The sequence below is a fragment of the Thamnophis sirtalis genome, unplaced genomic scaffold (genome assembly GCF_051295495.1).
Source record: "Thamnophis sirtalis isolate CommonGarterSnake01/CBP01778 unplaced genomic scaffold, rThaSir2_p1.2 scaffold_4, whole genome shotgun sequence".
In the NCBI taxonomy this organism is placed as follows: Eukaryota; Metazoa; Chordata; class Lepidosauria; order Squamata; family Natricidae; genus Thamnophis; species Thamnophis sirtalis.
The window spans coordinates 36,205,252-36,228,025 of record NW_028261384.1 but is presented as its reverse complement, the minus strand read 5'-3'; the positions used below and the strand labels follow the sequence as shown (position 1 = coordinate 36,228,025).

Sequence of the window (22,774 nt, the reverse complement as noted above, 5' to 3'; positions counted from 1 at the left end):
CAGAGGCAGACTTCAAAAATTTCAGCAACTGTTTTCTGCCGAGTGTTGGGTGAGTGTCACCATGGTGGGCATGACCTAGTCAGCCTCCTGCACCCCAGCAGTCAGCTGTTTTTGCCTTCCCCAGGCTATGGAGCTTTGGTCAAGCCTTTGGGAGGATGAAAACTGCCTCCTCCGGGCTCCAGAGGCCATCCAGAGGCTGGAAATCTTGTTTCCAAAACTTCCAGGAGGCTCACTTTTTCCCCTCCCCAAGCTTCTGCATAAGCCCTGCACTGATTTTACATCCAAAATGGGCCAGCCAGGTATGGAATTTGGAGGTTCTCTGAACTGGCCATAACATTAGCTGCAGATTCTCCCAAACCAGGGCGAACCCAAAACAGCCTACCCCTGCTGTTAATGTGCTGGCTAAAAACTAGGAAACAGAGATTTTGGCCTGTCTTAGTCATGCTTGCTTGTGTGTATATTAGGGCCAGTCACTTTCTCTGAGCACAAACCACTTCACAAAACTGTTATTGTGGGGAAAACTGAAGGTGCAGTAGTATAAAGTATGTACGCCACCTTGAAATAATCAAATATAAAGATGGGCTAAAACTTTAATCACCAACATCTTGCTTTAAGCAAAATGAAATACAGCAGCATCTCCATTCCACTGCTTAAACTCAAGGAGACATTCCTCTTTGTTAAAGTGCTTCAATCAGAAATAAGAACTCTTTTTATTTTTATTTTATTTATTTATTTGCAAGCATGTATAAGATAACAGGTATGAGTATAAACATGATTATGAATACATGAAATCAATACAAATGAATGGGGACATTAGGACAGGGATGGTAGGCACTTTTGTGCACTTATGCATGCCCCTTACAGACCTCTTAGGAATGGGGTGAAGTCAACAGTAGACAGTCTAAAGTTAAAGGTTTGGGGGTTTATGGAAGAAACCACAGAGTCAGGTAGTGCATTACAGGCATTTACCACTCTGTTCCTGAAGTTGTATTTTCTGCAATCAAGCTTGGAGTGGTTTACCTTAAGTTTGTATCTATTGTGTGCTTGTGTATTGTTGTGGTTGAAGCTGAAGTAGTCATTGACAGGTAGGACATTGCAGCAGATAATTTTATATACTATGCTCAGGTCAGACCAAAGGTGGCATAGTTCTAAGTTGTCTAAGCCCAAAATTTCATAAGGTACTCTGTTGCAAGCAGAGGAGTGGAGGACTCTTCTCGTGAAATATCTCTGGACTTGTTCAATTGTATTAATGTCCTATAAGCAGTGCAGGTTCCAGACAGATGAGGTGTATTCAAGAATGGTCTAGACTAGAGAATGTGATTTTTGGCACACAGTACATTTCTGATATTTATCTAGTAGAGCAATGCAAAACATTTGCACCTGGTACTTATTAAAGCATCCTTGAGAGAATGAAGCACCTCCCTTTGGAACATTAAAGCAGTCTGATCTTTGGGAAGCCCTTTTGGATGCTTCAGAATGGGGCCCTGATTTCCTCTGTGGGTATGTAAGTAAACTATCTCTTTCCTTTGCTGAGGTGCCAGTTGGTAGTATACGTACATGTGGGCAAAGACGGACAGCTTTCAAAGGAGCAGATGATAGTTCAAAACAAAATAAAAAAGAAAGCTTTGAATTGGAAAGCTTAATGTAAACAAGCTCAACAATTATTAAAGTTTGTAGTTCTCAAAAGTGCAGGAGAAAAGCTTTATGTAACAGTTGAAAGGATTTTGTCATGAGCTGTTAGGTGAGAATGTTCTTGTGAATCCAATTGTTTTTTATGTATTCAGTGAATTGTACTCCACCTGTGTCCCTCTATTAATTTGACTGAGATAACATATTTCTTCTAGAAAACTGTAAAATACATGTTCCTGAAATGTGATTCCAAAAACTTGGCTCAGGAAAAGTTTTTTATATTCTAATCAAATTACCAAATCACCATTTTATTCACTAAATTTAAAGTCTGGGTATTCATGCTTTTACAATAAGATTCATTCATCAATAAAAGAAATCAATGCCCAGTAGCATCACTTTAGTCTGTGTATGGGGTGGATAGGTAATGAAGTTTTTGGATGAAATTGGGAATTGTAGGGAACTGATAGGGTTTTCAATATTTGATCTAATCCTTGAAATAAGTTATGTATGTGAATTCTAAAGCAATGGAAAATCATAGCTGAATTTTTCTGAAGGTAGGCTGTGATTGGAGAACAGCGTTTTGTGGAAAAAAAGCCACATCAAATGAAATACATTGACTGGGTCCCCTTTACTGGCATACGGTGGGGGGGATTTCTTCAAATTACATAAACGGAAATATTAAGTCGTGGGCACCGCATCTATGTGACAGAGGCGCTGTTAAACTGAGAATCTCGCACCGGTCCAAATCTTTGTATAACAGCTGCGTGCGCTTGGGGTGGGGGAAAGACAGACAGACACAGAGAGGTAAAATTAGGAAAAAACAACGGTCCCTCGAATCCCCTTCAGAATCCGGGAGGATCCGGCTTTTCCCTTTTTCCTCGGGAGTGGGGGGGGGGGAGAGGCAGTTTGACTGACAGTCAGAAATCTGATCCTGTTAAAGACGCGGTTAGCCAATGGGCTACGGAGATCCCTCGGTTTAGACTAGAGGCCCCTGGAGGAGAAGTAGAGGAAAAACCACTGAATGTAGAGTCCTGTCAGTGGCGCTTTTCGCTTGAAAGGAGAAGTGCTGGGAGAAATAATTAATGTTCTTATTATATTTGTAGGGACTTTTTGTTTTGGTGCGCGTATGTGCGCGCGCGCATCCGATCGTCTTTGCCGTACTTTCAGGTGGGTTTTTAACAGCAACTTTGTTGTCTGTTGCTCCGGCGATTACGTGGTTGTGATTTGCAAAGAGAAGGTAGCTCTGCCTTCTCTTTCTCTCTCTTTCTCGCTCTCTTTTTCTGTCCTCTCTCCCGTTAGGTGTAACGCGAGTTGTGTTGTGCGCCATTACTAGTTCTGCACACGTTTACAAATGGGATCGCTCCAGGGACCAAAGCGGGCATGCCAGCTTGGCTCGCGATTTGATTTCTTGTTTTTTCCCCCCGAAGTCCTTTCCATCCTCTTGCTATCCTCTCCGGCTCTTGCTTGTAACCAAGAGGAAGGCAGCAGAGAAGGAGGGATGCGTGTGTTTTTATGAATGGCACTCTCGGAGGATCATTAGATATGCAAATTCAAGCAGTTCATTCATGATTTTAAACAAAAATATCTAAAAGCCATCTTGTGTTCTCGGTTTTTTTAAGGCTCTTTGAAGGCTGCATCTGGAGGAACTCTCTTTTAAATCCAATGTCCAGAAAATAATAAAAATACTACGATAAAGTCATCAGAATGGATGGATTTTATGACCAGCAAGTGCCTTACATGGTCACCAATGTGAGTGATCAGCTCCTAAGTTGTTGGGTCTCTCGGCGGGAGGGTGCAATTTGTAGTTAAAAGGGGAGAAGGCAAAAGGTTTTAATGTGGAAAATTGTTCTGGGTTTTTTTTTGTTGTTTTATTTTTGGACTGAAGTGAAGGGAGGAAAATTTATACTTTGTAATGAGATGTACATTTAATTCAATAAATTTCCTTTTTTCCCCCACATACCATTTCTTTTGAGGAAAAACAAAAGCACTTTTACCCCTCAGTATTATAAGACGAAAGAAATCATAATTGTTGCAGTTTTAGAAGTGTTTTGTCTTCTTTGTCTTCTTAAATAGAGAGAAGTCTCCTAAAAGAAAAAAAGTTTTTTTCCTTTTAAAGGACTTTGACAAATAAAAAGTTAAAAATTAAAGAATAATGTCCAACCAGAATCAATCAAAAGTTGGCTTTTAAAGAAATACCCTTGGTAGGTGTTAGAACTTTAGATTGCCAAAATTAATACTTAACACCTACAGCCCTGCCTTTCTATATAGGTGTCTATATGGACATGTGTTTTCAGTAGGTGGGTTGAACCTAAATATTCCTTTGCATAATTCTAGTAATTTTAGTTTGAAATTAGTGATAAGATCAGTAGGGAAGCTTTAAGCTTTCTCCATAGCCTTAACATTTAAAACCTACTGCTAATATTGCTTGATATCTAACTTCTTCCCCTTTTTCCTTTTAAAATAACCATTCTATTCTATTTGTAGAATCTCTGTGGGAGAAATTGTAATGAGCGACCAGCAAATGTCAGGAAAAGAAAATTCATTAACAGAGATCTGGCTCATGACTCAGAAGGTGAGGATATGTGTTACGCAAGGAGGGGGGGAGAATAAATGTTACTGGCTCCCCCTCTTATAACTACATACCCTGTAATATGCTTTTTAAATGTTGATGTCTGCGCATTTCTCTCCTTTTCTCCCTTTTTCCTCCTTCATGCATCTTCCTGGAGTTTTGTCTACATCTATTTATAGAAATGAGACAAGAAAACCACATCTCATGATGTGACACAAGCTGACAAAAGCAATTCACCGCTAGGCTGATGTACCTTCAGTGACTCACCCTCTGTGTTAGGTATTGCCACATGGTAGGGATGTAAGTAAGTCCATATATCTGGAGGTGAAAATTTGGCAAGAATCGATAGGTAGTAAAAGGGCACACACAATTTGCTCACCTGTAGACCTCTGCACACTTCCTCCCCATTATCATTTCCTTTGGGAGTGCATACTGGTGTGTTTCAGAGAGATGCTAAAGTTTTGCTTTAATCACTAAGAGGCGAAATAGGACAAGATCCAGAGTTCTATCTGCCTACTTTTTCCATTTCTACCCTTTGGTTTGTAACTCCTATAGTAACCAACTATGAACCACTCAGAAGAAAATGGTTCATTACACTTTTTAACATCACACCCTGTGAATCTAACACTTAGTAAATTTGTGGAAAGGCTGTTGAAGGGAAACAAGTGTTTGCAACAGTGCTGCCTTGATAGCTAGTTGCTTCAAACAGCAACTCATGGCTTACTGGGGGCAAAATAGTCCTCACTTGCTTCCCTTAAACTAAGAAAAGCACCAATGTCCTTTCTTAGACTGGGTTCAGACTAGAGAAATTCACTCTTATCCATCTGCATTATAATAAGACTACTCTACCAACTTGGATTGGTAGCTTTTTAAAGATTTCCCAGAGAATGATCTGAAATAATTTTGAAAGCCCATGCACTCTTCTAAAAATGCTGTATAAAAAGTTATCTGCTAATGTGGAAATAATGATTAATAGCAACAAAACTAAACAAGAGCTTCATGAATTCATGCATTTGTCCTGCAGAGAACTGATTTGACTAAATTACCAATTCAGATTTCCATATTGGTTATATTTGTGATTTATTAACTAAATACATTAACTAGCAAATTCCTCCTTCCCAAAGTAATTTAAGTAAAAACCTTACTTTGCAATGGCAACTTGTCTGGATTTTATTTCTATCATTGTATAATTTATACCAAACATATGAGCAAAACTGCATTTCATTATTGAGTACTCCTTTAAAAAATGTTAGGTTATAGCCTGATGCAGTTATTTTGGAGTAAGCTCCACTAAAATCAATAAAATTGTCTTTGAGTGGGTATGCATAAAGAAGTTCAAGGAATTTCTCTTTAAGTAGTCTTGGTCATTCAGAAATCAGGTCAATTGATTTTTATGGGTTCTCTCAATAGATACATGTATTTTATTATTACTGGATTTGATTGTGTTTTTTTACCAGATATATTTTATGCAGAAACTAACATTTGCATATACACAAAATTAGACGAAATATAATAAATTACAAAGATCTTTGCTTAATTTAATATTATTTGAACATTACAGAGCTGCTTGCATTTTTAAAAAATATATATATCTTATTCTTTTCTTAGAACTGTTTCAAGATCTAAGCCAATTACAGGAAACATGGCTTGCAGAAGGTAAGGAGGGAAAAATGTTTTCTACCCAAAATAAAGAAAGAAAGGAAAGGGGGGGGGGAGCACTCTGGAAGAAAAAGGGAGGGGGAAAGGGAGGGGGGAAAAAGTCCTGAACTTGCTGTCTTAATGTTCAGCCCAATTAATTGAGCTCTAAAAGAGCCACCTCATGTGTCATGCATACATTAGAGCCTCTGATGAGTTTGTCTTTGGGGACTCTGGGGCTGCTCTATCCAATGTCATCACAAATTACCAGGAGAAATTGCTTCCAGCCCACAATCACATCTGCTTTTGGCAAGAACTAATGCACCAAGACTTCACGTTCCAAGCCTCTGTTCAGATTTTAATTGCAATTGATCAGGTTTATATTATTGTACCTCAGGAGACTGCCTACAGCCAGAACTGGGCTCGCTCTTTCCTTCAGAGCAGAGCATACAATTGTTTAGTGTTCTGGAGGAAGTACTTTTCTGATGGCAGAATATAGTTTCTCTGAGTTCATCAGGACGGGATGCTTCAAGATTTAAGTGAAAGTGTCTTCTTCCCTGCTTGCTCGCAACACCGAACGTTAGGTGTGTATTGGCTACTTAAGAAACGATGGATTTCTATTACCATTATTTCAAATTTATAGATATTTATTTTGCAAGGCATTTAAAAGGAGAAACTTTATTTTCTTTTCTTTTTCTTCCTCTCATACCCCCTTGCATTTCCATAAATCTGAGATAGATTATTTTAACATAGTTGACAGATTATAATGAAATAATTTTAATGCTGGAGTTAAATTACTATGGATTTTGATTAAGATGAAATGCCGAGATAAGTTTTGCAAAAGCTTAGGAAGTTGATCTTCACTGAGTTATATTTTCTAACTAAAAAAGTTGATGCTCCTGACATGTTTGGGCTTTTTTCAGCATGAAAATAACTCAATTCAAATTCTTTTCTTTTTTTAAAAATATGTATACAGTGTGTGTGTGTGTGTGTGTTGTGTGTGTGTGTGTGTGTGTGTGTGTGTGTATATAAAACCAAGAAGCAGAAAATTTAATTAAACCTCATTCAGAATTAGGTGATATACCTCTGTCTATGTGTGCTCTTGCTTGTTTATGCATTTTTAGTATTCATTTAGGTTTTAATTTTTTTTAACTCTTACTGAATGTGCATTGTTTGTTGAATGAACATCCTATTTCTTTTGGAAAGGAAAGGGATAATTTGATGCAGTTGCTTAACAGAGAAAAGAGAAGTATTGTAACGGTACATATAGGCTGCCTACCTTTTAGATACTACCTGATATAATTTGCCAAATAGTATGTAATTCTCATTAATTTATCTTTTTTGGCATGCTTTTATGTACAGTAATACATTATTTTTTTTAGCAAAAATATTAAATATGGTGTAATAGGTGGTAAGCCTCAATATTAATATTGAAGATCTTAGCTAAAATTCAGCAATAGTTGTGTAAAGTAACTCTAGTAAAGATCTATACAGATGCTGAACTTTCAGCTTGTCTTGATAACTTGGAAGACCATCAAAGCACTAAGCATTCAGTATTGCTCATTTCATTCATTGAGTTTAAATTTTAATGCATGTCTTAATTTGGTAAATTTTGATTAAATGCAGTTTTTTAAAAGTGCAATCAGATAATTGTTTAAAATGTTTCTGAATAGGAAGAATGAACAAAAATGGATTTTATATCATTTGCTAATCATGGTTCTGATTAAACAAAAGGAACAAACAAAAGGAAATAAACAATTTGAGCTATAGTCATGTACTCAGTTAGAAATAAGTTTCACTGAAAGCAATAAGACACTCTTCTGAGTTAGCATGCAGAAAATGGCTTTGTGTTATTACCAATTAAACATGAAAAATTAAATTCTTACCTTAGAGACGTATATTTAAATAATGTGTCCAGTGACCAGCATAGAGCTTGGTTGAATCAAATCCTAAACATGAAAACTAATTGAGTTTATATGAAATGTAATAGTTGAGGGAAAGTTTTTGTAACCTAAGACTACAAATCATAGATATGACTTAATAGTTATTTTTGCATTTTCCAAGAAAGGAAAAAAAACATTGAAATGCTCTGTAGGTAGTAAGTAACTAATCCACACAAGATTAATTATAAAATTGGTCTTGAAGTAAATCTACTTTGCTTACCCCTTGATTAAATTTTGTCCATTTATGTTCACATGGTTGCTGATAAAGTTACAACTCTGTGAAATAATTAGCTCTCATAATACTTTGTACCAGAAATGTCACTTTAACTTTCTTAATTCTGCCACTCCTTTTTAAAAATAGTACAGTAGCATCTGACAGAATCATTATGGATTATCATTTTTTAGTTATTGGAGGATCTGTTTTCTTTCCCTCTTCCATCCCCATTTTAGAGAAATAGTTTTTAGACAGGAAAGAATAAGAGCAAGAAAAAGAGAAAAAATGATAGTTGAGATATTTCAACTGCATATTTTTCAGTATCCCTATTCTTCTGGGGAAGATGTTGTTAAAATGAGTAATCATAAACAGTCTATTTTCTTTTCACAAAAGTGGCATTGGAAACAATGGCATTTACATATGTAGTGAAGGTGGAAAAATAATTCAGTGGTGAATAGAACCAGATTTGGTTGCTGTAATCTAGTGTGCTGTAATTTGGTTGCTGTGATATGTGTGCCAAATCTAGGGTGTCAGTTCAAAAATGGTTTGCATCCAGTGGCTCAAGAATCTAGCAGAGTGCTTGACCAAACTTTCTTTCTTGTTCTCTATGTGAGATACAGACTTAAACACTTGTTTTTTTCCTTCAGTAGAAACCTGCTGCTACTGTATTGAGGCTTAAAACAAATAAACCATTGGGACCTGAACATTTGAAAAAAAATGAAGGGCTGTTAATAATTTCCTAATTTAGTAAAGCATTACTATGATCTGTTAACAACCCTGGGTTATTCAGGTGCCAATACTTCCTTTGTGCATACATAGAAAAGTTTATTCAATATGTATGGGACTTTCAACTAAACCAGCTAATTCCCATGCATGCAGTGTCATGGTGATGCCATTTTGGCCCAGTAGATGATGGAACTCCCCTATTGAATTTGTAGATATTGCATTAAATTGCTCTTGACAAATAGAAGTTAACAATTGACTTCAAATAATCAGCTCAAATATGAACTTAATGTATTTTTCATTATCGGAAGCTCCCGCTGTTTATTCTGTAACAAAAAAGGGAACGAAAAGACTGATGGTGCTGAAAGCCTGCTGTGTTATGATGGAAACAGTTTGTGGTTTGAAAGAAAAATAATCTGAAAAAGAAGAATGTTTTAAATTTGTATTCAAAACATTAAAAATGATGGATAAAGTGTAATGTAAATGTTACAGGATGTAAAACTCTGTTATATTAGTATTGATTTAACACAGTGTCATCTAGAAAGAGTAATATATTAGTGAAAGGACAGTATGTGTGTGTGTGTGTGTGTGTGTGTGTGTGTGTGTGTGTGTGTGTGTGTGTCCCTTTCTCCTTTGGGTCATATCAGAGATTCAGATAAAGAACTAATTTTCTGAAAATATACTGGTGCCAGTGAAAATAATGGCCAGGTTTGGTGATTGAACTTTGTGAAAATTCCATGTTCTTGGCACAGTTTATCTCTTGTTTCTTTTCTGGCATTATTTTATTTTTCTCTTTCAAATAAATTTAATTGTCCCTTTTTATTTTGATCAAGAGAGAAAATGATATTGAAGTGCCTTAAATCAGGATGTTAGTTTGTTATCCTCATCTTCACAATCAAGAGAGTTCTATAAAACTTTCATATTTTATATAGTGTTTAAATGTGTCCCTTAAAAAAGAACTAAATTATAGTACAAAAAAATAATGAGAAATACAAACTTTGTACAGTAAAAGTTCCCGAGATATTTGGGGAAACAAAGTTACAGGGTTATCCCTAACACATAACTTGAAGGCATCTGTTAAATGAAACCTAAAGGGGTGAGAATGGGAGATTTGTATATGTCATAAAGATAATAAAGATAAAGCTAGGCTTTTGGAAGACATATTTATGATGTCTTTAAATGTACATAGATTTTAAGAGCTTTTTCTGCTCAATATAAAATAGTGTAATAACTTTGTATAGTCAAAGAAATAATAATCTGTCTCATAGGTCTTGGATGTCTACTTTCTAGGACTACAATGTTAAGATCAGGCTGTATTGACAAAAATGTTTTGGATTTGAGATTTTATTAGTCACTTTTGCATCTCAAAACTATTAAAAAGTATTTGGACAGAAAGTGTATAATTTTGGAAATAGTGTGCTTTTTAATATCTTAAAATGCAAAATGTCATATTCTTCTTATATGATTCACTTTAGAGAATTAATTGGAAGGAGCACCATTTCTTTATTTATATTTTAGCTGGTAAATATTTTCGTGTGTATAGAACAGTGAGACAGGTACTTCTTAATTTGTGTAGTTTTTTTTCCTTTTCAAAGGCGAATTCTTAGATCTTCAAAATCTTTGGCAATTTGGCTTATGGATTGCTAGAGTACTAAGAAGGAATGAATGTCACAGTCTGTGTAGAATTGATTAAAAAGAAAAGGAGTAAAAATAGTGCTTTGGCTAATCTGCCTTATGCATTTTCCCTTTCTCACTCTGTTTCCTGCGCATCTCCTGTGGAGCCTGTAACTTTTTTCCATTCTGAGACCATCTTTTTTTTTGACATCTCATTTATTGTATTTGTTTCCCTGATAGGGCCTGTGTAGTATCCTGAAAGAAAGCAATGAAATTGATGTGTTTATATAAAAAGTTCAAGTTTATTCTTCTGTCTCTCTTTCATTCTCTCTACTTTTCTAATGGGGATGTGACAAGAAAAGATTGTGGTTGAAGCCACATGTTTCTTGCTGGATTCTGTTTTTGTGAATGAAGGCAGAACTCCAATTCTGACTGCTTCTCTTGAATAATTGTTTAAGAGATCAGCTGTCTCATTCACTGGCAAAGAGAATGATTCATACATCTTCTGCCTTACTTGGCTGCAGGTCATTGTTACAGTGGATAGAGCTGGTTTTAATTAAATATCAACTCAACTTATTTTGCTGTCTACTTTTCTGTCTTCTTTTGCGCTACCCCCACCATATACTTTTAGGGGGAGAGAGTGATTACTTTTGGAAAAAAACTAAATTGACCTTCAGTTTGTTCTATTCTGCTGTTGCTTAGCTTAATAATAAAATCTTAAAGATGTTGCCTTTTCTTCTTAATATTAAAAAATGGTCTGAGGCATTTAGGTGTGTATTGAAAATGTCAATATCTTATTAGAGAGTGATCCTGTGTATTTCTGGGTCAGTGCCGTTCTATCAAAAGAGCATATTTCTGAATAAATCCCAGCACTTTTTTGTTATTTAAAAGTATTTGGAACTAAAATCTCCCCAGTGTTTTTATCTAACATTTCATTACCTTTACTTTCACCCAGGGAAGATTTGAGAAGTTGACAGGAAAAGAAGGAAGCAAAAGCAAAGAACATACATTGCTCTCTCCAGAGTGAGACAATTAACGGCACCTTGTGTATTAATGCAGAATAAACCTGATAAAACTGTTAGGATTATTATATAATCCCCTGTTCTTACCCCTTAAAATGCTTCTTCTATTTAACTTTTTCCTAATCTTAAGTAGTCCATTGGAATGTTACTACAAAGGGGATCTTTGTAGATATTTAATATTCTGTCCCTCCCCCCAAATCCAAATTCAACAGTCATTTATATTGATATATCCCACCTCCTGGTCTGTCACCATATTAAAAACTACTATTCCTTTTACGAAAGACTCACTGAATTGCAGCAGTGACAAGAAAAAGGAAATTATTGGTATCTAAAACTACTTGCAGCACTACACTTTTGTTTGGAAGATTTAAGGTATATTTAAATCCTCCAAACAAGAGTTAGTTTGTTTGGGGCATTTAAGGTATAGTTATACCTGCTGTTCTAACTTTAGTGTGGAAACCTAAATTTCTTTGCAGGGTGGTATTGTGAGGCACCTGACATGTTTACCATTAATCAACTACTACTCTTGGTTTTATTTGAAGAATAGAGAAATCATGATGGGCTGATACTATCTAAATGAAGTTTATTGGGTTTTGTACCTTGAAATTTTAGTAGTTATATTTCTTCTATTTTTTGTGTTTCTAATACTAAAGGATATTTTATTTCTACTTAATTGTAGCCATTGAGTGCTTGTTCAGGATAGATTGTTTACTTCAGAAAAAAACAAATATGTCAATTTGAAACTGGACAGGATTTCATAAATTGCTATATACAAGACTTAAGATGTAATTCTATATTTAAAATATGCTATACCTTTGTTTTCATTTTATAAAACAGAATATACTAGTTTTCTTCTTTACTGGTAAATTTCTGTGGAAACCAGTTACAGCTGACACTATTACGAACAACAAAGAACATACAGCTGTTAAACACGTGGTCTGTTAATTTGGTGTTTGTATCTTGGAAGCAAAAGTTTGAACTTTGTCATTTCTTATTTATAAGAACAACAATAAATATGCTATTGGTCAATTTGGAAATATGGTACTAGCTCAAGTTATAAAAAATGCAGATAAATTGGAATTATATTTGCTGAAGGGTGTGTGCTTTAAAACTTTTCTACCCATTAATGTGGCTTTTTTGTTTTTATCTGTATTTTAATGTGCCTTTATTTCAGCAAGTTACAGTGCTGTTCTAAAAGTTAGATTTAATCATTCAGAATAATTCTCTTCAACTATTTAAACATGTTTACACATTCTAGCAACTAGTCTAGGAACTTTATTTTTGTGTTGCTAAAAATGCAGGGCAGAGAAAAACCTTTATTTTTTATCCGAATCAACAACTTGTAGAATGCTGCTGGTAAGTTTTAATTTTCTTTTTTGGCTTATGAATTAGTGAGAACAAGAGTTAAATGTTGCAGGTTAATATGAAAAATCTAGCTTTTAATGTGATAAAATCACACAAAATCTAACCCAAAGAGTTCCTGTGAAGGCAGAAAGATATGCTGAGTTCCTGAAAGACAAATTCCTTAGAGGATATTAAGAGCATTGAAGTTTATTATAGTAAAGGAATAATAGTTAATTGTACCTGCTATTCCAGTAGATTTTAAAAGGAGAAATGTGAATTACAATATGTGAATAATGGAAAATAAATAAGAGAAATCTACAGTGTATTTTTAGCTTATTATCCGTTCATATTGTAATTACATTGGTTGTTATAAACTGCTAGCACAGATTGTGGAAATCATCTTTCCACAATTAGGGGTAATAGTTACTCTAGGATATTTTTTTTGCATCATGAAAAGAGCAAACATTAGCAGTTCCTTTGGCGTATGGAAATAGAATAATTCACAATGGTTACATAGTTGATGTTGCCTATATGTCAATACATTTTGAGCTGAGTACTATTAATGCTGTCCAATTAACAGAATTATTAGTAAGCATTTGTGGTTCTGATGTGATCTGAAAATTTGGGCCTAAATCCAATCAACAATACCAACACTTTTTATTAGCCAAGATGCTTTTAGGCAAATCTTGTTTCCAAACAACATTTTGTCCTATAAGGCAAATTGATCCTGGAAGTAAAGGAGGGAGGCTTTAGGTTGTAGTAAGTTCAAAGAAAATCAGTTTAGTCCTAGTTCTTCACTTAAGTTAAAGCTCTTTGGATCACAACTTCAGAAATACTTCAGTCACCCTCTTTTGCCTTATGTGGGTAATTTTACATTAACTTCTCTATAGTGATTTTAAACTAGATAGCCTGCTTAAATGCTACCATTGTCCAGTAAGCTTTAAATAGAGAAAAGAAATAGGAAACTATCAAAAAAGAAATATTATATGGTATTGTAGCTAATATTTTGTTTTTAAAAATATTTATTTACTAATATACACTAGTACATGCTGTTAGCTTATAGCTAACTTAGTTTATAAACTTAGTTGCTATAAGCTAATTTATAAATGTATGCACACATTTTATTCAGATGTCCTGGTAATGCTTTCATTCAGATAATAAATCCATATCAGTGAAACGTTGTGGTTGATTATTAATTCTTGAAGTGAATTCTAGTTGAATTAATAAAATTTAAAAGAATGATTTCTAGAGAAGGATCTTTACAGTGGATTCTCTTGCTATGTCTAGGATCATTAGCTGGAAGTAAGTTTCCCAGGACTTAATATGACTTAATTCTCGTCAAGTATGCACAAAGATAAGCTTTTAATTATATCCAAGAATTTGGGGACTTATTATGTGAATATATTATGTAATTATATTCTGCCTTGTGGATGATAATTTACTATATAAATGAATGAGTGATGAATCCTTCTATCAAATCAAGAAGCCTTTATAATCCCGTTTCAAATTGTAAATGTTTAACAACAAAACTCTCTTAAAGGTGTGGAAAGGTATTTCCAAATGTGTGTGTTTTTTAAAAGGGAATTACTTTGAAGTCAGGAGCGTGAAATGTTTTATATCACTGATTTAGCTGTGTTCTAGAATTTAATAAAATTGAAGGGGAAATGTATCTTCTTTTGTCTATCCTATTTTCCTCCTTGCTATTTTTCCTCTTAAATATTATAGGAGTACAAAGGTAGAAGCCTCAAAAGCTTCGATGGGATTCAGCCTGCATTCTATTTGACCCCTTGGTTGCTTGCCTTAATGATATTAGTTTAATTTATTGCTACATAAATGCAATTCTACCTCCTAAATGCTGGCAAGATAAAACCATAAATCTAAGGTGGGTTAACTGTTCTCTACCTAGTTTTAGCATAAAGGTATTTAGTGACTAATACATCACCTTACTTATTGAAGTAAATGCTTGGCTCTTGTGAAGTATGCCCAATATATGGGATGCTCGTGTTCAGTGCTGATTAATGCAACCTCAAGTGCAGAATTTCCCAGTGCATCTTCATTTGCTGTTGATTCCCATTTGCTGTTGATTCCCATAATCATTTAATTTTTTTGTTTTATGTAAAGTGCATTCTCTTCTTGATTTGGCTAGTCCTAAGAGTTAGAATTAGCTCTTTTCCATTTAGTAGCTTCTTTTCCTAATTAATGTTTCTAATAAATTATTTCTTTTCATTTTTTCCCATACCTTACCTTCAGCTCAGGTACCTGACAATGATGAGCAGTTTGTACCAGACTACCAGGCGGAGAGTTGTAAGTATAGCACTTTTAAATCCTTTCCTTTTTTAAAAAAAGAAAATATTTTCAGTAGTATATTTCTCCTTCCTTTAGCCAATAGATAGAGGAGGAGATGTCAGTCCGTGGCCGCAATATAAAAATATATAAAAAGAACTCTCCCTAAATTGCAATAACAAATAGATTGATTGAAAAGCCAATGTCCATCTGTGTCTCCTCCTCTTTTTCCCATTTATTTAATTTTGTAGATATTTTCATTATGACAAAGAATAGGTTTTCCAGAATGGGAAAATAGAGGAATAATTTAGTATAACAATAACAATAACAATAACAATAATAACAACAACCAACAACAACAACAACTGGAAATGGAATTCTATCTAAATGTTCTAGTGGTGTGTAATCAGAGGACCTTCAAAAATAGTTATCCAGTGCAGTTTTTAAGAGGACATGGGGAATAATAAATAGTAAAAATATTTAATTAATTGTTATTTATAGTCTATGTGAATGTTTTTGTCAGTGATTCAGGATGTCGTTCCTAACATATTCTGAGAACGTGTGCAGTCTCTGACCCAAATTTACAGCCAGCTTTGTATTCTTAAAGACAGCTTCCACCATCAATGTTTTTTTTAATTGGCAAAAGATAAATAAATGAAAAAAGGAAGTAGGATGTACACAAGGCAACTTTGAGGCAAAGCAAAATTGGAGAATATAGGAGTTGAGCAATCTGCTATAAAAAAAATTGAATTTTCAAAATTGTAGTTACTTGGTGTTAGCAGAAAAGCCTAATGACCAGGTATACAGTAATAGGTGGTTTTCACATAGGATTTCATTTGGGTTATTGTGCTACAAATACAAATACTAGTTCTAGTATTTGTATTTGTACTAGTTAATCCTAGTTCAACATTTTTTCTCCACTGTTATAACTCTTCTCATTTTTATGAAAGGAAATAGCTTTTGATTCTCTTCTACCCCCCCCCCCCCAAAAAAAAAGACCCACAAGAAGAAGAAGAAGTTAGGAGTTAAATTCTTAGATAGAGTGTGGGATTCATGTATTTTACCTTACAGAGTAGCCAAAGATTTGTGTCTTTCATTATCCACCCTGCTCTTCAGCAATCTGTAGCCATCCTACATTTCAATGAAAACTTAAAGGCAAAACATAAAGTGGAGCTCCTCCTATGGGGCTTTTTTAGAGTAGGAAACAGAGGAGCCAAGAAAGTTGTCACTTCTCAGTAGTAAAGTAAACTCAGAAACACTACCAAACTAATTTGAAATTATACTAAGCCAGAAATAGAAAGTGGAGGATGGTTTTATGGCAAATATTAGCTAAAGCAGAATAGTATGTGGCTGCAAAAAACACTTCTTAAAATGTGCTAGGATTCGTGGTAAGATTCGTGTGTGGTTTATTTCAAAGAACACCTTAATGGAACGGTTTTATGGTTGACTAATATCTCTTCATTTGATCCACCTCATTGTTTGCTAATAGCTGACTATTTGCAAAAGCCTCCAGGGATGAATTTAAGGGAGCAAAACAAAGGGCAAAGATGTTATGTAACAATGTATATTCATCAAGTACATAAATTAGATATATGAATTGGCTTATCACTCACATTGCTTTTTAGGACATTTATGTATTTATTCAGCAATTTGTAATTACATTTTCCCCATTGCTCTATTTTCTTGCCAACCTCAGAACAGGGAAAATTTTTATGTCAATTAATAGATTTTCTTTAATGCACCATGACTGCTCTTGTATTCTTAAAAAATATGGGTAGTTGCCTATTTAGGTCTTACCATTCCAAGTTTATTTGTTCTTATTTTTCCATTCTTGGAGCTCATGGTTATTAAACTTGTTTCTTGGACTTTTGATCCATTATGCTGTAGATATATGCTATGAGTTTGGTGTAAATCATTAACACTAGAAACTCTATATTGTTGATTAATGCACTTGAATGGCACACTATACCCTTGAGAAATATGTGGAGGTTACATTTTTTTATCCTGTTTTTATTATTTTTATAAATATCTCAAGGCGGCAAACTTACCTTATACTTCTTCCTCCTCCTATTTTCCCCACAACAACCCTGTGAGGTGGGTTGGGCTGAAAGAGAGGGAGTGGCCCAAAATCACTCAGCTGGTTTTCATGCCTAAGGTGGGACTAGAACTCTCACCAGCCTGGTTTCTAGACCGATAGTTGAAACCACTAGACCAAACTGGCTAGGGAAAGGAAGAAAGCATGGTGGAGAACATAATCTCTTGGAGATCTGGTAAGATCATTTTCTTCAGTCAAATATTAAGTGGTAGTACTAATAATGTTATCTGATTTTAAAATTCATTTTTTGAAAAAAATCAAATTGTTATCTGCCATGACTGTCCTATGGGAAGAAAGGCAAAGCACAATCCATTGTCATAGCATCACAATGAATATATCATTCATTATTCTTTGCTTCAGTTCAAAAAGACATCCCCATAATTTCAAATGGTCCTTTAGAGTTATTATAACATAGGATTTTTTCCAGATCTTCTGTATGTTCTTCACACTGTAATTTTAATTCCTTTCTTTTAATATTCTTCATTAGTTATGTATTGAAAAAAAATCCATAATTATGGTATAGTATATTCTCCTGCAATTGATGTGAAAGCTTTAATTAATTGCTATGGTTTCCTTCTTAAAATGAAGTTCCTTGACAAACATTTCCTATTTAAACAGGCTGTAAGATTAACTTTTTTCAGTTCCTTACATAAGTTATCAATTGAAAAAAAAACCTTTCAAATGGCATTAATTAATGTTCTTCAGTGAGAAAGATGGGCGGTTTCAAAGTGTGATAAATAAACCTAATTTTAATAATAGTGTTAAAAAATGATATGACATAAGTAAAGGTGAAATAAAGTTGTTAGGAAGCAACGAGTATAATCTTAACATTAAAACATGATTAAACTTGATTTATTATATTTAAAAAGAATTTATGCATCGTTTTATTAGAGACTATGCAAATAAAATCACTTCATTGATTTTGTTAGATTTTATAAGACTGAATTTAAAACAGATTCACACATGGGCAACTGATGTGGATTTCACATATTTTTATGTTTTAATCCTAGGTAAAGATACTTGATATTTGGAACAATTATCTTCAATTAAGCAGATCTTTCTGCTAAGCGCAAAACCAATTTGAGATAATCAAACCTATTCTAGTGAGGAATGCAAAGATTTGCCAACATTTTGTTTTACAATCAACACAAAAAGAAGGGCCACATATTGTTTATGAAAAATCCTGTCAAAGATGATCACGTTTTCTTAAGTGAACCTTAGCCCTTCAAACATTAATGCAGTGATGTAGCCAAAGATTATCTGTCCAGATAAATAATCTTCTGTGTATGTCCAGATGGATCTGTATGCAATTGCTGGGCTGTATATACAGAGACTTAAAATCCTATCAGCCATTTTTAGAAAGTTTGAGATATTTTAATCCAAATATTTTATTCCCTTAGCAAGTGGACTTGGCTGTTTAACCTTTTGAAATTGTTTCCCAGGCATACATTAACACACCTTTGGAATTATGTGCTTGATATTTTCTGATTATCATTGCAAATCAAACATATACAATTTACATAATACAGTTGAAAAAATATTATTTTTCCTTGTTCTTCCTTTTTGAAGGGCCAGAATATTTCCTTTTGTTGGAAAATTAATTCAGCAATAGATACAAAGTTACACAGATTGTGCAGTAAACTCTGTAAAATATTGCTTGGAATGAAAATTTTAAATACATGTAAGCACAAATTTTGAAAATTTTGTCAGTATATATGGTATACATATACTTACATGGATTTTTGTATGCATGTATGCACAAATTGTAAGTTTACATTTTGTTGATTAAAGGATGTTTGTGTTATGGATTACACAGTTTTCTTTTATTCAATCACCATTCAGTTCTGATTCTATTTGATGACTTGTTTCAACATTGATAGGTGAAGGAGAAAAACAGCCAAGCTTAATTTGGATTAATTACAGACCTTCATAGAATGAACTTACATGAGTTTCCTTAAATTGCAAGAACAGAGAATGTCTAGTTAGTTATTTTATCTTTAATTGTACTGAGGTTATTCTTAAATATGGTAATTTGCATCATTGAAAAGAAGTCTCTGTAGCATGAAAAAACTGCCTTCTTCTCATATTTTCCAATAAAAGGTGCAAGAAGATTTTATCATGAAATCTTCTGATGTTTGAAATAGCTATTCTCAAGGATTCTGGGACTGATTTAACTAGTCCAGCAATATTTTCTATGTTTCATTACAAAGGAAATATCAGGTTTGCTCGCACATGATCTGATTTTTAATAAACATAGTCAGAAGCATGGATTGTATTCCAGGAGTTCCATTTGACAAATATCTTGACACTAAATTGTGAGACTTAACTTTATTATATAGTATTGCTATGAAAGATTTGTTTGTGGCCTGTAATGGCTGTCTTTCATACGCAGATTAATGTTACAATGATCGTACAGTTTCTTTATGCCTGACAAAGAACTGAACATGTAAACAACCAAAGAAAACAAAGGGCCTTCTTTTTTGTAGGCATTGCACAATAATGGCAAAAATTGAATGGGAAAAACACAAAGAAAACTCTATTCCACATTTGGGATGTTCCTTTTTCTTGTCATTTAAAAAATATCTAAAAACATAATACTTTTCTTCTGATCCTGATTTTGTTTTTTATTATCTTTCGCCTCCTCTTTTTCTTCCTTATTATTATTAATTTCATTTGTTTTCATCCTTCCTTCCCAGGGGGTGTTGAAGGTAACTGACAACAAGAAACAAACAATTAATACTTAATTTAAAAAACCCTTCAGACCAGAAAGGCCTAATAAAATAGGCCTGTTTTCTAAAAAACAGAAAAAAGGACTGAACACAATTTCCCAAAGATATATATTTCAGACCTGGAAAGAAACCCAGGAGACAAGGTCTTCTCCCACAAACACAATAAATGTGTCTTAATCTTAACCTTACATATACACTTCCACTGAGTTTATTCGGGCCTATATTCAGGTAAAACAATTCCCCTTGAAATCTACTAATTAGAATCCCTCCTTGAGGGAAGTTGGTGGTCTAGAAGCATGAAATATAAATAAATAAATGAAGTTGTTAGAAATAATGCAGCAGGAGAAACTAAGACTACACTTTTGCATGATCTTTATTAGCTCTTTCTATTCATTTCCAGAACCAATAAAAGGTTCTGATATTAACCTATAAGAAGGGAAATGACAGATTACCTGGAAAACTGACAGCCCAGTATCAAAACCCAATAGTCTTGTGGTAAGGAGGGGGTGAGCTTCTGCCTTACCACAGCTTCTGCCCACCTAGCAGTTCTAAAACATACAAATGTGAATAGATAAATAGTACCACTTAGGTGGTATATAGATATGCTGGCCACATGACCATGGAAATATCTTCTGACAATGCTGGATCTTTCAGCCAAGAAATGGAGATGAGCACTTCCCACTAGATTCAGCATGATTGGACAGGGAAAACATTTACCTTTACCTTACTAACTTCTAAAAGTTTTTCATGTTTTATGGGCAGAATACCCAAGGGAATGTTTCTTCTCATTTGTTTCTACTTACCCTGACATCATTATTGATATGGGTGCATTCCTAGAAATACAGTGAGTGGCTACTTTAGAAGTCTTTTTCAAAGATAGTTCTTGATTTTAATACCACAATATGCCTTGTGCATGTGTATAGATTTTTAAACTTAAGGAAAACCCACCCACCTACATACATATAACATTTTTGTAGAAGAAGAGTTTGCAAACATCAGCAAGGATATGCAAAAATTGTGCTTCAACCAATACTCAGGAGGCTTCCAATACTTTGCCTAAGTATTTTTTTAGGACTAACAGAATATTGCATAGATTTTCAAGTCAGTGGAACAGTATAGCTTTCCAGGTACTTGCACATGATCCCTCTGTATAAAAATGGAATGCATAAATCTTTTGCAAGTTAACTAGGAAGACAGACAAAGGTAAGGATATAACTACATGATTTTCTGGCAGAAGGTGGTTTATGTAATTTTCCCTGATATAACTCCGAAATAAAATATACATTTCTCTAGGTAAGGATACTCTAAGAAATACACTAATGTAGAGGAGACTGAAGGGTTAGCTGATCATGTAAATAGTTTCTAAGGCGATAATATCTCTGCATTAATTTCTGGCATGTTCTAAGTCATTTCTCTTTCTGAAACCGTCTTTGGAGTTGCAGGTTAAATCTGCAGTGATCTCATTACTGCGATCTGCAGAGGATTTGGAGGATAACTGGCATATATTTAACTTTTGCTCTTCTTTTCTATTTAGTATGTTAAGCTTTGAAGCATTTTATGATGTTCTGAACCTGAATCTGCACTTACTTGAGTTTCAGGGATGGACGTCAACTTTGCAGGAAGTCTTAGCATGAAGAAGGATCCACATTAATTCTAGCCATCTCCATGTGCACCTGGAAAAACCTTGAAATCCATATATAGAAACATGCTGCAAATATGTATGCATTCTTTTGAAGGAACAACTGGAAGTAAATGCTTCCTACTTATATATAATGTGGGATAAACCAATGTTCCAGCAAATGAGTATCATAAAATTATATATAGGAAGGTAGAAATCTGCCTTTTATTAAATCATACTATAATCAAGTTTTTAAAATTAAGTGTGTAAATAGGAACAACTTAACAAGCAAGATATGTTAGCTTGCCCCCCCCCAATATTTTATGTTCTCTTCAGAGTGTTTTAAAACATCCATAGTTCTTCTTGTTTTTATCATCATCATTTTATTCATCAAATTTGAATGAGTTTAGTAAGTCCTGAAGCATGTTCCTTGTAGCTCTCTCAGTCTTGCCAATGGATGCACCATTTCTCTTTTTGGGCCGTTTGCCTATTTTTAATCATAGAAATATAGGCTACACTGGACATTAATAAAAATTGTAAAAAAAAAAGGCAATGGTAAATTGCCTCTGATTTGTCAAAAAGAATTACGGTACATTGATAGACCAGTGATCCCAAGGAGTTGAACTCCGATTTCCTATGGAGACTGGTGAATTTTGGGAATTCAAGTACATACAGATTTTCCTCAATTTATAATAATTCATTTCGTGACCCTTTTAAGTTAAAACAGCACTGAAAAAAGTGACATGACCATTTTTCATAATAATTATTGCAGCATTCTCATGGTCACATGGTCAAAATTCAGATGCTTGGCAACTGACTCATACTTATGACAATTGCAGTGTCCCAGGGCCACCTTTTGTGACCTTCTGACAAGCAAAGTCAATGGAAAAACCAGATTGACTTAACAACCATGTTACTAATTTAAAAACTACAATGATTTACTTCATAATAATGGCAAGAAAGGTTATAAAATGGACAAAATACACTTAACAAATGTCTCATTTAGCAGCATAAATTTTCAAGGCTTACCTACCTGTACTCTATGAGGAGTCCACATATTTGGAGAGTGTTCATGTTTAAGAAACCTGATCGAGTCCATTTTTGTCTACTTTGTCTTGTTCTACAGGGTTTCAAGGAACATCTTTCATTTAACCCATTTTGATTTAAAATGGTCCGATGTATTAAGCAAACTGTTTTATCTTGTCATGTAACTATGCTGAAAGCTAACCACAAGCCTGTCAAAAGAGTACCCACTAAGAAATATTTCTATAGATTACATTTTTATTCATATGGCAGATCTTTGTTGATTTCCCCCCTCTTGCTTAAAGTAAGTGAAATAGCTTTAATAATATAGTT

General features: G+C 34.2%; 1 protein-coding gene across 2 annotated transcripts in view; it reads left to right on the top strand.

The window, feature by feature from the left end:
• The first annotated feature begins 2,653 nt into the window (after positions 1-2,653).
• Positions 2,654-22,774, top strand: part of ETV1 (ETS variant transcription factor 1) — an 89,419-nt gene continuing 69,298 nt past the window's right edge. The window contains exons 1-5 of one of the 2 annotated variants that reach the window (XM_014059652.2): positions 2,654-2,796; positions 3,249-3,378; positions 4,114-4,201; positions 5,807-5,854; positions 14,944-14,997. In XM_014059652.2, coding sequence (XP_013915127.2) covers positions 3,334-3,378; positions 4,114-4,201; positions 5,807-5,854; positions 14,944-14,997 — 235 coding nt within the window. In that variant the 5' untranslated portion in view covers positions 2,654-2,796; positions 3,249-3,333. Of the gene's footprint in view, positions 2,797-3,248; positions 3,379-4,113; positions 4,202-5,806; positions 5,855-6,045; positions 6,418-14,943; positions 14,998-22,774 lie in introns of those variants that run through there. The other variant, XM_014059654.2, reaches the window with a different exon arrangement.